At 57.3% G+C, this 13,859-nt stretch overlaps 2 protein-coding genes across 4 annotated transcripts in view; one reads left to right on the forward strand and one right to left on the reverse strand.

Annotated features, from left to right (window-relative positions):
* LOC123172475 (uncharacterized) overlaps nucleotides 1-6,020 on the forward strand; it is a 12,854-nt gene extending 6,834 nt beyond the window's left edge. For all 3 annotated transcript variants that reach the window (XR_006485606.1, XM_044589435.1, XM_044589434.1), the window contains one exon: nucleotides 5,592-6,020. Coding sequence is in view for 2 of the 3 variants with exons in the window: in XM_044589435.1 (XP_044445370.1) it covers nucleotides 5,592-5,775 (184 nt within the window). In the remaining variant the exon portion in view is untranslated. The remainder of the gene's footprint in view (nucleotides 1-5,591) is intronic.
* A 292-nt stretch (nucleotides 6,021-6,312) lies between these two features.
* On the reverse strand, nucleotides 6,313-9,110 carry LOC123172472 (uncharacterized). Its single transcript, XM_044589426.1, has one exon. It carries the CDS (start codon nucleotides 9,108-9,110, stop codon nucleotides 6,420-6,422), a length of 2,691 nt encoding a protein of 896 aa, XP_044445361.1. The 3' UTR covers nucleotides 6,313-6,419.
* Between the last annotated feature and the right edge of the window lie 4,749 nt (nucleotides 9,111-13,859).

Consider the following 13,859-nt stretch of genomic DNA (forward strand, 5'->3'; position numbering starts at 1 on the left):
AGTCCACCCCGTACCCCCACGCCCGCATTGCCGCTCTCTCCCCCGTCGGAGGGCTCCCAACCCCGCGCCGTCTCGAGATCGGCGGCTCTAGCAACCGTGCATCCGCCTCCACTCCCGCGGGGAGTGGCGATCCGCCCTCCCCGCCATGCAACCGTGATGTGTTCCTCTCTGGGGTCATTCGCTCTTCACCACCCTCTCCTCCGGCCGCCTCCCCTGACATTGGCCATCCAGAGCCGGTGTTGGCCCTTGCGACCCCCTCCATGCAGCATGCTCACCCTGAGCTGCTTGCGGTTCGGGAGCGGGGCTCGTCGTCCAGTGGATCACGCCAATCCTCGCGCTTGCCATCCTCCCTCTCCTCGGGCAACTCGATCCCCTCCGCCGTAGCTGACTCCGAGCGTCCTGATGTGCTCGAGGAGTTTATGCCGGAGGGAGACTACGCCGCGGCCCAGAGGCTTGCCGTGGTGAGCATCGAGCCCCCGGGCGCTTTCATCAACCCCACCACTGCGGTGCAAGCCGCCGTCATGGACCGCATAGGGCACTTGCTGCCTGAGGTGGTGCCGTCGTCGGTGGGCGCCATGTATCTCCGGTTCGCGTCTGTGGCGGATCGCGACGAGGCCCTGGCCATGCAGCCCTTCCCCCATGAAGGCGCGCGCATCGGCCTGATCGCGGAAGAACTCTTCGATCGTGTGGCGCCGCGCCTCGACGTGTGCGCCGTCCTCGCCGCCACAGGCTTCCCCGCCGAGTTCATCAACCCGCGCGGCATCTCCGCCATGTTCTCTGGGTTTGGGAAGGTCCTTGAGATCGACCCACTCGTCCTGGCGGGCAGTGAGCTCGCCACCGTGCGTGCGGTCGTCCTCCTCAAAAATCCTCGCGACGTCCCTTGTGACGTGTGGCCTCTGGGAGGACGCTGGGGCGCTCGTGTTGTCTCAATCCGACCCGTCCGGGCCTGGGCGCGTGCTGACTCCTTCACGGCCAACGGAGAGTATCTCCCGTTCTTCTACCCGCCACCACCGCCTTTCGCCCACAACCATGTCGTCTTCCCGGGTCAGCCGCTGGGGAGAGGGAGCGTGCAGCCTCGTGCTCCCTTCCACTCTGGAGGCGGGGCGCGCGAAGGAGACGCTGGTCAACTCGACTCCGTGCTGCGCGTCCTCGGCGCGCCTCCCCTTCCAGCTTGGCTGCGGCGCGGCCCTCTACGGCTGGGAGGCGCGCACCCGCCCCGCTCTCCTCTCCCGGCGGGGCTGCCTCCTTCGGGCTCGCCGTCCCGCTCCGTGTCCTCCTCGGTCGGGAGTGCCGGGTCCGGAATAACAATCGTCGACGTCACCGAGCAGCAGATGGAGGGCCGTGACGGGCGCGCCGTTGGCGATGCCCCTGGGCCTCGCCGTAGCGCTCGGGTGGCCGGCTCCGAGCCTGCGGAGTACGTCAGCATGGAGGCGAAGGCGGTCAAGCTGCGTGCTCTCCGCGACGCGCTCTCCGGGGGCTCACCCCGCCTCAAATCCAAAGTCCTGAAGGACAAGATGCTCGATGGTGTGCTCAAGCCCATGACGGCCAAGGCGGTGGCTGAGCTGCGCTGTGCCGCGTCCATCCGGGCTGTTCCGGCGGTCGACGATGCTGATGTCTAGTCCTATCTCTTCCTTTCTTTCGTCTACCACTGCATGCGCCTACCCTAGCTTAAGCTTCCCTCCCTGTTGCCCGCTCGGGGCTGTGTGTGGTTCCGCTCCTAGTTGGGCGACCGGCCGTCTGTACCTCGGTGTGTGTTTGTGTAATGGATAATCTCTCCTTTGTTGATCTCTCTATTCTCTCTTGGAATGTTCAAGGGCTGGGGGACCCGGATAAGTGCCATATCGTGCGTAACCTTATAGCTTCCACTGATCCAGTCATCGCTTGCGTTCAGGAGACCAAACTGGCCACCCTCCCCGCGTGCAAAGCCCGCTCGTTCCTCCCTGGGCGCCTTGCTTCGTTTGTCTCCAACGATGCCGATGGGAGTCGGGGTGGCATCACCACCGCTTGGGATGCCCGCTTGTTCTCCTTAGTCTCCTCCTTCGCTTCGGCTTTCACGCTGTCCACGTCCTTCTCCTCCACTACCACCCCACTCTCTTTCACCGTTACGAACGTCTACGCGCCCTCGGATCATGCTCTCACTATGGAATTTGTTGAGGACCTCTCCGCGGTCTCCTCGGATATTCCCGGGCCTTGGATTGCTATTGGGGATTTCAATCTGATTAGGGCTCCCCGTGAGAAGAGTAACAATAACTTTGATGCTTCGAGGGCCGCTGTCTTCAACTCTCTCATCAACTCCCTGGCCTTGCATGAGCTGGCCCTGACGGATCGCCGTTTCACATGGACGAACCGAAGGGATCCGTTGACTCTTGCCCGCCTAGACAGGGCCTTCTTTGACAATGATTGGGGGGAGTCTTTCCCGGACTCGGCTCTTTCCTCACGCCCCCGGCCTACCTCTGATCACGTCCCCCTGGTTGTCACTGCGTCCACCCGAATTCCCAAACTGGCTCGCTTCTTCTTCGAGAACTCCTGGCTGCTCAACCCTCGCTTCCTCCCCACTACCATCCCTTCTTGGACGAGCGCGGCGCCCGGGCGCTGCGCGGCGGGGCGGCTCGCTGCACGTAAGAAGAAGTTTCGGTCTGCGGCCAAGGTTTGGAAACGGCAACACAAATACATCCCTACCTGTGATAATGATTGCAAATTTGTGGTTGACCTCCTGGATTTCTTGGAAGAGTCCAGATGTCTGTCTACAGATGAAGCGCTGCTGCGGAGTGATGCTCGTAGTTGCCTTGCCGCGTCCATCAAGAGGCAGAGTGCGCACTGGAAGCAGCGGGGGAAGTGCCGTGCGGTTCGAGAAGGCGATGAGAATACCAAGTTCTTCCACGCCAGTGCCTCCCAGCGCCGTCGCGGGAACTGGATCCGCGTGCTTGATGTTGATGGGCTGGAGGTGGTCGATCACCTTGGCAAGGCGGCTGCGCTGCGGGGCTTCTTTGCCAACCTCCTCGGGCGTTGCTGCCTCCCCGACTGGCGCTTCGACCTTGAGGCGCTGTACCAGGGTGTCCCAGGCGTCGACGGGGGCGCCCTTGTGAGCCCCTTCACCCTGGCCGAGATCAAGAAGGCGGCGGGGCTCCTCGACCGCTCGAGCGCCCCCGGCCCGGATGGCCTGGGGCCTGCCTTCTACCAAGCTGCGTGGGAGGCGGTGTCGGGCGATATGCTGCAGCTCTTCGATGCCTTCTTTGACGGCTCGGTGGACCTGGAGCCGATCAACCGGGCGTACATTGCCCTCTTGCCGAAAGGGGGTGGGGCGACCCCAACTCCAAGTTCATTCCGCCCCGTCTCCCTGCAGAACTGCGATGTCAAGATCCTCTGCCGGGCGCTCACCACGCGGTTGCAGCAGCAGATTGGGGGGTGATCGATGTCGACCAGTCCGGATTCGTCTCCGGGCGAAGCATCTCCGAGAACTTCGTCTATGCGACCGAAGTGGTGCAATGCTGCCGCGTGAGGAAAGCCCCCGCCCTCGTCCTCAAGCTGGACTTCGCTAAAGCCTTCGACTCTGTTAATTGGGCGTGTCTTCGTCGCGTCATGGAGGTGCGCGGCTTCCCTGAGCAATGGTGCGCGTGGGTGGACGCCATCCTCCGTTCATCACGCTCCGCGGTGCTGCTCAACGGAGTGCCGGGGGCGTGGTTCCCCGTCAGGTGTGGGCTTCGCCAAGGAGACCCGATGTCGCCCTACCTCTTCCTCTTGGTGGCGGATGTCCTGCAACGGATGGTGCGGCGCGACCCCCTGCTCCAACACCCGCTGGTGGAGGGGGGAGCACCGATCGTGCTTCAATACGCCGATGACACACTTATCATCACCCGCGCATCGGGGGAGGCGGCGGCGCGGCTACGACGCATCCTGGACGACTTCGCCGCGGCCACCGGGCTGGGGATCAACTACGGCAAAAGCACCCTGGTGCCGATTCACGTCGCGGACGAGGTGGTGGCTGGGGCTGCGGGGGCCCTCTCCTGCTCTGTACAGGGGTTCCCGCAACCCTACTTGGGCCTGCCGTTGTCGTGGGACAAGCTGACGGCGGCCGACTTCGCGCCGATGCTTGCTAAGGTCGATGCCTACCTGGCCGGGTGGCGGGCGCGCCTACTCTCCCCCGCCGGGCGCCTGGTCCTGATCAATGCGGTGCTGGACTCGCTCCCCACGTACGCCATGGCCGCCGTCGTCCTTCCCCCGGCCGTGGTTAAAGCCATGGATACGCTGCGCCGGGCATTCCTATGGGCGGCGGCCGACCGCGCCACGGGAGCCCAGTGCCTGATTGCTTGGAGCCAGGTCTGCAGGGCGAAGTGCGAGGGGGGGCTCGGGGTGCGGGACCTTACCACCCAGAACATGTTCCTGCTGCTCAAGATGCTGCATCGTCTACACTCGTCGGAGTCGAGGTGGGCGTCGTGGGTTTGGGAGGAGCTGAATGGCCAATCCCTTCTCCATCCCGGTAGCTGTCGTCATGCCGGGCCGCATGGGCGCTCTCTGCGCGGCATGCTGCCGCTCTACCGCGCCATGTCGCGAGTGCGTGTGCAGGATGGGCGGCGAACCTCCTTCTGGCTCGACTGGTGGCTGCTGTGCGGTCCTCTGAGTGTGGCCTTCCCCGCTCTATACTCGCACACCACGAGCGCCGAGGCCACTGTGTCCTACGTCTGGAACGGTGGGCTCGACCGCATCTTGGTCCCAAGACACACCCGGGCGGGGGCTCGGGAGCGAGAAGCCCTCCTTGCCATTCTCCCTGATGCACCTGTGGCGTCGGGCGTAGATGAGAGGATGCTGCCGCTTTGTGGGCACCCCCGGTCGGGAGGCCTTGTCGCGCGCCGCGCTTACGCCCTCCTGCGCTATGGCGGGCGGCTCTCGCCTCATGCAGCGTTCGTCTGGGGGGCGCGCGCGCCGTCGCGGGTGAAGTTCTTCTGCTGGCTGCTGGTCCATCGTCGAGTCAACACTCGGGATGTCCTTCTTCGGAAGACCATTGTTGATCGCGCGGGGGCCGGCTGCCCCGTCTGCTTGGCGGAGCTGGAAACCGCGGACCATCTGATGTTTGTCTGCCCGTTCGCGCGCGAGTTCTGGCGCGCCGTGGGGGGTGTGGTGATCGCGGCCGGGGCGTCGGTAGAGCGACTCTTCGCCCTAGACGTAAGAGTTGCCGTAGGAGATGCCTCTCCCGACACCTTCATCCTCCTATGCTGCTGGCACCTATGGAAGCACCGGAACGGGGTGGTCTTCCAGGCTATGGTGCCATCTCTGGATCGGGTCCTAAGCTGCTGTCGAGAGGATGCTGTTCTCTGGCGAGAACGGCTACATCCACGGGATCGTGCGGATGTTGATGCGTGGGTGCGTGCGTTGACGCGGTGATCTGATCTTAGCTTTGTTAGGTCTCCCCCGCCACACCCCAAGAGTATGCTGATGTTTGTAAAAATGAGGACCTCCCCCTAGTGGTGATTTGGCAATAAAATTCAGGTGGAGGGATCGCTATCCCTCCCCCGGTGACAGTTCAAAAACAAAAAAAAAAACCTGTAAAAAAGAAATTTGGTTTCTAACTCAGCTCGCTCTTCGTTTGCTTGCAGTCCACCTAAAGATGAGAAGCAGTTTCTGGCCACTGTAATGAAATTAACACTCGGCGCCGTGGTATTTACGGTTGCAGGCCTCTACGTGGAGGCCAAGTATATAATCAATGGCCCTTTCCTTGGGAGGGAGCGGCCTGTGGAGGACACTGGTGAACGTTCAGATGCTATATGCTTTATCAAGTAAAATTAGTGTCTTAGTAGTTTTATGGACCTACTGTGGATTTGTGGGATAATATAATAGTTGTGATGATGATTGTTTTGTACTCCCACCGTCCCATAATGTAAGACGTTGTTTTTTACTCTAGTGTAGTGTTAAAAAGCGTCTTACATTATGGGACAGAGGGAGTAGTTTAGTTTAGTCGTCAATGCTTTGCTACTGTATTTGCTATGTGTCCACGCTTATATAGTGCCACACACTGTGTTGGAATTCCTCTGGTGGGTAGATGTCGCTGCTTGTGGTTGACTTTATATACTGTATATAGTAGGCCTGGCATACACGTATCTGACTCAAACACCTAACACTCTATTAATTACAAATCCAACTATAACTCAACTCGTACACTAATATTTGGCACCTATATTTTAACAAAAAAAATTATACTGAAGAACAAATGGACAGGTCTTCAACAATACATAAGGTACACTTTTTCTTGACGATAAAGCAGCAGGGTGTTGTTTTTCACTGACAACGAAGGTGTGAAGTATACAAACGTAACCAGAGTCATGAATTGAAAAGAAATGCTACTAAGGTACACTATCTTTCCTTTCAACAAAGAAAAAACAATACATAAGGTGCCCTTAGTTTCCCAGATACTCTCCAGTGTTATGTTAAATGTTAGAGACCATCTCATATCCACTCGATTTCCTCTTCTGCGAAGGAAGTGACTCGGTGCCTGGAAGCCGCTGCTGCAAGAACAACAGAAAGGCCAGCAACGCCGCCCCGCACGGTATAACCATGTCCCAAGCGACGCCGAACAGATCGTCGTGGGGGCTCGCGTATAGGTTGGAAGAGCGCATGCTCGGCGTGTAGGTCTGGGCCCTGACTACATCATACACATGAGGCATCAAGCGGAGCATGGTGCCCCCCATGTAAAACCACGGTGAGATCGCCCGAGCTCTGGACCCTCCCAAGGACGCGTTCAGGATGACCTGCGGGAGCAGGAAGCCATCCAGTATCAGCCCCGCGTACGACACAAGGTCCTGCCAGATCGTCACCCGCCATGCACCCATGCCGATTGTCGAAGCGCCGGAGTTGATCACACTGGCAGCCCCGGCCACGACTCCTCCGAGTGCGTACAACGGCAGGCATATCCATAACACGGTCCGCTCGGACATGATGGATGTACGTCGGCCAGACCATGCGAGCTGGAGAAGGCGTAGCTGCAGCACGAAGGCGATCAGTGTAGGCGCCCTCATCATGACCTCGTTCATCTCGATCCTCCGGCTCGCGGGGTGCAATTCATAGTACTGGCTCCTCCTGCTTGCGAACAGGGCCTCCGAGTTGAGCACGAGAGGGGCGAGGAACCCCATGGTGAGCACGGCGAGCATGGTTATGGACGTCGCCGGAGCCACCTCCGGGTTCCTCTTGGTGTGAAGGATCTGCAGGATGGTGAAGACACACGAGAGCGTCGTCGAGGCCACAAGCATGACGCTTTCCATATCCATCCTCGATATAGCGTTTGTCACTTGCGCGGAGTACATCCCGTGCAAGGTGAAGTTGATCTTCTCGAAGAAGAGGCGATCGGTCTTGTCTCTGAGGCTGCTGATCGCTCCAGTTCCGTGCTCCGGTGCCTTGGAATCAAAGGAAGCGAACTGCACCGTTACCAGTGTCTGACAGTCCGTTGAGCCACCGTTGCCCTCCTGGCAGCCGACCATGCACAAGATGCCCCTCTTCCGATCATAAATACCCTCTGCCAAGATCTTTCTTTTCTCAACGCTATAGTTTGAGTGGTAGGCCACATTGCTAGGATGCATCCTGATCTTGTCACGTGGAGCAGAGTAGCGTATGACATAGCTGACATTCAGCAGGTCCTCCGTCATGTCGTCAACCACCGCACGCCGGGCCGCGGCGGCGGTGGGCATGCTCCCGTAGACCACCCAACGCCTGGAGGAGGCATCGTCTTCGGCCAGAATATTGTCGGCGATCATCCCCGAGCCGACTGTGACTGGGTAGGCTTGTCCCCTGATGTCTAGCGCTTGGAAACTAAACTCAGCGTCACCGTTACTAGAGTTGAAATCTGGGAAAGAGTCTGACCATGTGATCTTCTGCCCCTTGCTCATCTCCTGGTGATGTTTCTTGGCCTCCTCCAGCATCGTGTCGTTGTAGCTGTACTTCACGTCGGAGATGTTGGTGTTGCTTCTTTGGTCGTCGATGATCGACATCACATCGTGGATCTGTTCACCGTCCGCTTGGCTAGAGTTCCAGAGCATCCCGGCCACGGCTCTCCGTTCCCGCATTGTCCACACCGCGGGGAACCATAAGCTCATCCCGATCCCGCAGTCGACCACCGGAGCAGACGCCGGCGCCGGTAGCGTAACCCGGCACGCCCTGAGGCAGAGCATGCGCCTAGACGGGTCCCAGTGCCCGTCGGCCACCAAGGCCTCATCGCCGACCAAGAAACGACGTCGACGGTAGCCCCTCTCGGTCGGCCTGGTGTCATTGAAGAGCACCGCATATGCGTGCAAGGCGGCGCCGTCCGCGCTGCACTGCATCTGGTTGACGCGCATCCGCGGAAACAGGGCGCGGCCATGATCCAGCCTGTAGGAGATCATGAGCTGTTCTTTAAGGTGGGCGCACACAGAGTTGACACCGCCGAGCGCCCGGAGCGAGCCAATAGCCGGCAGCCTCGATGGGCCGGGGCTGCAGGCCGCACGCTTGGAGTCGTACTTGTAGTGGTCGCCCTCTGCGTACGCGAGGAGGTGGATGGTCCCGAGGTCGGAGGAGCCCTCCATGCTACCGGACACGAAAGGATCGGCGAGGCTGGGAGGGCTGGGGACATGGAGGCGGAGGACGACGTCATGGTACAGCTTGAGAGAACCGTCGGCGGCGTGCTCGGTGCCGGTCCCGACCATGCAGAGCTCGAGCGAGGCCGAGGAGTGGTAACCGTCGAGGACGAAGGCGATGGACGCGGCCTCGCTGTAATACTGGTGGCCTCCACGGCGCCAGCTGCGGGGGCCAAAGAGGGTCAAGGTGCCGGTGAGGTGGACGAGAGCCGGGTTGTCCGTGCGGGACGCGCCGTGTGGAAGGAAGTGAAACGGGCGGGCTTTGTAGGGGTCGTCGTCGGGGGAAAACAGGCCGTCTGCGCCTCCCGAGAACTGGCCGCCGGAGATTTGGAAGGAGCGGATGAGTGCAACGGCGTCGTCGCCGTCGGTGTGCCGGTCCTGAGCCGGTGCCAGGGAGGGACAGGCGGTGGAGTAAGAGGAAGCCGTGACAGCGGCGGAGAGGGTGGCCGTGGACGAAAGAAGAAGGAAGCAGAGGTGGTGCCTGTACATGGTGCGATCCCTCACTGATGGCGCCATTTTCGGGTGGTTGAGCTGGTTAGCCGGCCATGTGTTTGCACGACTTAGTAGAAGACTACAGCCTAGGGGTGGAGCTGGTTAGCCGGCCCTCTGTTATAGTGTATACGTAGCCGGCCATTTTGTTTGGACGCTTCAGTGCCGGCCGGCTGCGACGTGGTCATTGGAATGGCTTGACTTAAAACATACGGGATTGATTGGGGATTGCAAAATCTAACTAAGTCGGTCTCATTCGATGCTATATCCGTGGGATCCTACATGAAGATTCATGCAAATTTTTTCTTTTAGTTTTTTTTACATGTTATGTCATTTGAATTAGACTTGATTAAGTCTTAGTCAACTGAGACTTAACCACACCCTAACACATAATCATATGCAAGTTAATTAGCGGAGTAACCAAGGCCGCTTCACCCACGTATACTAGCATCTACTTCAGAAAATAGCTCATCATGTAGGTAACCATTTTTATCTTTTTTTTTTTGCGAATAGTAACCATTTTTATCAACGAGTAGCCAAGCATTAATTAATGGTGAACTGTATAAAACATTTGGTAATGATACAATGTATTCTTCAATTTTCATTTTGTAGATAATTTCACATAAATGAGCAAACAGAAAAGGTTTAACATTCTTCCCATGTGATCAATTCGGTCTTCTTACCAAACTCCTTAGTCCAAAATATGATCATTATTACTACCAAACTAGCTAAACGTATGTGCGTTGCGATAGACAAACACAATATCCGTACAAAGAGAAATGTCATGTGACCATGAGAATTGATATCTGCATCTCTCCTCAAATCTTTCTCTCCCCGTCTCCTTCCTCCCACGATACTTTCCGCTCTGTGTTTTCACCCCCCACCTCCACCTCCCATGATAGTATGGAGTACTCCTTTCGTCTCAAAATAAGTGTCTCATGTTTAGTACAAGTTGTACTAAACTTGAGACACTTATTTTGGGGCAGAGGTATTTTGGGACGGAGGGAGTATTATTTAGAGGAAAATAGACATTTGGGTTCATCCAATGTATGTTAGGGAACAAATTTCATGAATGCAACATCTAAAATAAAAGTTGAAACATTCTTACAAAATTGCCACTTCCCAAAAATAGTTTCTTGACCAACAAGGCCCGTTTTAGATCCCCAAACAAAAACAACGATGTGATATGTGATTCTCTTAGTTTGATTTATGCAAAGTTTAATTTCTTATACATAGAGAACTAAATAATACACAAAAGTTAGTGCCTAAATTATTAAAAGATAACTATGAGGTGAGTATAATAAGCCATATGAAAAATCTATTCCCTGCAATGCCAGCCGGCGACGACATGGTCATGTGAGCGTGTATCGAATAAAAAATGGGAGGTAATATCGAAGAAAAATTGTGTCTAGTGGGGAGTAGCATAATAGTCAATGGGTCCCACACACTTGTCTTGTCCTGGTTTTTCAAAGTACAAACGTGAACGCTGAGTGAACCCTTTCGTTTTCATTACAGGTTTGAAACACATAATCATATGCAAGCTAATTAACGGAGTAACCAAGGACGCTTCACACACGTATACTAGCATTTAGTTCAGAAATAGGTCATCCAGTACGTAACCATTTTTATCGACGACTAACCAAGCATTTTAACGATAAACTTGTTAGAAGGGAGGGAGAGGGATTGTTGCGGAATATGATGGATGTATTATTGAGCCTCGAGGGCAAGTATATATTGAGTACAAGACTTGAAGGGCAAGATGCCTCTCCTGGAGATAAGGTAGGAGACGGATTACAAATCTTAGACTACCAAATACATGTATCCCAAATATATTTCTAACATCCCCCCGCAGTGGTAGAGGTAGCGTTGCGAACAACAGGAGCGTCGCGGACGGTCAGACTGGAGAAAGTAGCAGCCGACGGGCTGACATCCCCCCGCAGTCGTAGCGGGATCGTCGTGGACAGTGTCGCGTCGCAGACGCGTTGACTGTAGAGGAAGCCGATGAGTTACTCAAGCATATGATAACCCTTTGTGCCGATGTCGACATAGCCGAGAGCGTAGGGTGGTGTAGCCGTGGTCGAGGTAGTCATGCGAAGAATGCCGTGGTCGATGTCGAGTCGGGGTAGCCGGTGTCGAGGGAGTCGTCGTGGAGCCGCGAGCGCAAGGAGGCGCCAAGTTTGTCATGGGCACAGTGGTGTCGAAGAAGTTGTGCGCCGGGAAGGAGAATCGTGTCGACGACGCGTCGCGTCGGGGTTGCCAACCCCGAGGACACATCGTAGATGAAGGCACGCGCCGGTGTTGCCAGCACAAGGCATGCGTAGACGGACGAAGACGAAGTTGACGAAGCGCCGCACCAGGCTTACCGTGCCCGGGGACACGTCGTGGACGAAGGCACGCAATGGTGTTGCCGGCACCGGGCATGCGTAGACTGGGACCTGCACGAGCTGTACACCATGTCGAAGAAGTCGGAGAGGCCAGCAGAGACGGACTCGACGACGTACGGTTGCGGCGCCAATCGGCATGGGGCCAATGTCACCCGCGGTTGTCGGAGTAGATGAAGCGATCGGGGTAGATGACGGCGACGCTGGCGACGGGCTGGTGCTGGACGAAGACGAAGGGGGTGGACGGGCGACGACAGTGGCTACGGAGGTAGCGGCGGCAGCGGCCAAAGAAGAGCGGCGGCGGCGGCCTGACGGAGGCAGCGGCGGCTAGGTTAGGAGTGCGGCGGCGGTGCTCGAAATAGGTAAAGAACCCTGACAGCATGACGAAGACCGGCGCGGACGGTGGCGTTCCCGCGCCAAGGGAGACGGCGCGGCGCATACCACAGGAGGTCGACGCGCGGTGACGGCGAAGTGGACCGCATGCCGCGATGCTACGGCTCGAAGGGACGACGTAGTGGCGGCGGGCAGGTCGGGGCGACGGCGGGAAGACATCGGGGCGGCGGTGGGGACCGCGGGCCGCGACGCTGCGGCCCGAAAGGGCGACGCAACGGCGGTTCGCGAGTCGGTGCAGCCGCGGGGACGACCTCGTGGCGGCGGCGGGGACTGCGTATCGCGACACTGCGGCCCAAAGGGGCGACGCAGCGGCGACGCACGAGTCGATGAAGCCGCGAGGAGAACCACGGGGCGGCGGCGCTGCGGCCCGACGGGGCGACGCAGCGGCAGCTCGATGCTCGATCGGTGAAGAGGCACGCTAAACTCGGAGACGATCTTCACGGGACCTGCGGAGGCGCGCGTAACCGACGGGCCAGATCGGTCGCGCGGCGTAGACGAGGCGGATCGCGACGGCGAGTGGGTGATCAAGCCGATCGCGCGCGAGGTCGGGGACGCCGCTAGGTGGAGGAGTGGTGGCGGCGAAGTCCGGGATGAGGCCGGCGATGGCGGGCGGCAGGGCAGCTATGATTGGCCGCCGCATGATGCGAGGCCACCGGGTCGGGGTGATGCAGGAGTCCCGGTCGGAGCAGGGCGGTGACAGCTGGCGTAGATCAACGGGCGGGCCGGCGCGCGAACGGCGGCGGTGAAGGGCCGCCGATGTAGCGAGGTCGCCGGGTCGGGGCGACCGGCGGGTAGACGCGCGTACGACGCGCGAGGCCGCCAGGTCGGTGAAGACGCCGGTGTAGTCGATGCCGAAGTCGGAGTAGAGGCGCACGGGGTCGACGGCGGCGGCGGGCAACGCAAACCGATCAAGCAGATCGGAAAACCAAAAAGAAAAACGCTGATCAAAACGACCGGCAAGAGAGCAAAAAAAACCCGGAGCAAAGGCTCGGGAAAAAGACTCTCTAGGGCAGCCGGCCAACACGGCCGGCGGACGAACCCTAAGTACGGGCGGCGCGGCCCCCGGCGACGGTCATGGAGGCCGACCGCCCCGGGGGCGGCGCACGGGTGCGGAAGCGGCGGCGGCTAGGGTTTGGATCGTGATTAGGCTGATACCATGTTAAAAGGGAGAGAGAGGGATTGTTGCGGAATATGATGGATGTATTATTGAGCCTCGAGGGCGAGTATATATTGAGTACAAGACTTGGAGGGCAAGATGCCTCTCCGGAAGATAAGGTAGGAGACGGATTACAAATCCTAGACTACCAAATACATGTACCCAAATATATCTCTAACAAAACTGTATAAACATTAGTAATGATATGTTCTCCCATTTTCCTTTTCTAGATGCCTACCTAATAAACTGATAATGTCACATAAGTGAGCAAACAGAAAAGGTTTGTCATTCATCTCATCTCCTTTATAGTTTTTATCAAAATACACACCACTTTAGTCCGTACTACCAAATGTATGAAATTCTTGACAATGTGGCAGCTAGAAAGCAATTACTAAAGCAAAAAAATCAGTTCCCAAGATCATGTTGGTGGACCCCTTGAATCACTGTTCCGTTTCAACCCCCAAAAGCATAGAAAAATATAAAGATCAACTTAGACGTGATGTAACCCATAGCAATGTCGAATTTCCAGAAACAGCACATTCAGTCCAGCCATCATAACTATCACTTGTGGTTGGACAATTCTTGATAAAGTGTATCTCACATTATTTTTCTCCCCTCTCAAGCATGCATCATTTTATCTGCATCTTCTAGATCTGACATCAAGACCAACCCATCTCGTGGTTCACCATTGGCCTGAAGGCCGTACAAACCAGTATTCAATTTGTAACTACATTTGATCTACATATTTTGGATGCGCATCACATCAGTGCGTGAGTTTCTGAAAAATTATTCCTACAATTGTGGGGGTGGAGGAGTGTGGAATTGTACCTACTAGGTCACAGCATG

Source organism: Triticum aestivum, unplaced genomic scaffold, assembly GCF_018294505.1.
Source record: "Triticum aestivum cultivar Chinese Spring unplaced genomic scaffold, IWGSC CS RefSeq v2.1 scaffold46167, whole genome shotgun sequence".
Classification (NCBI taxonomy): Eukaryota; Viridiplantae; Streptophyta; class Magnoliopsida; order Poales; family Poaceae; genus Triticum; species Triticum aestivum.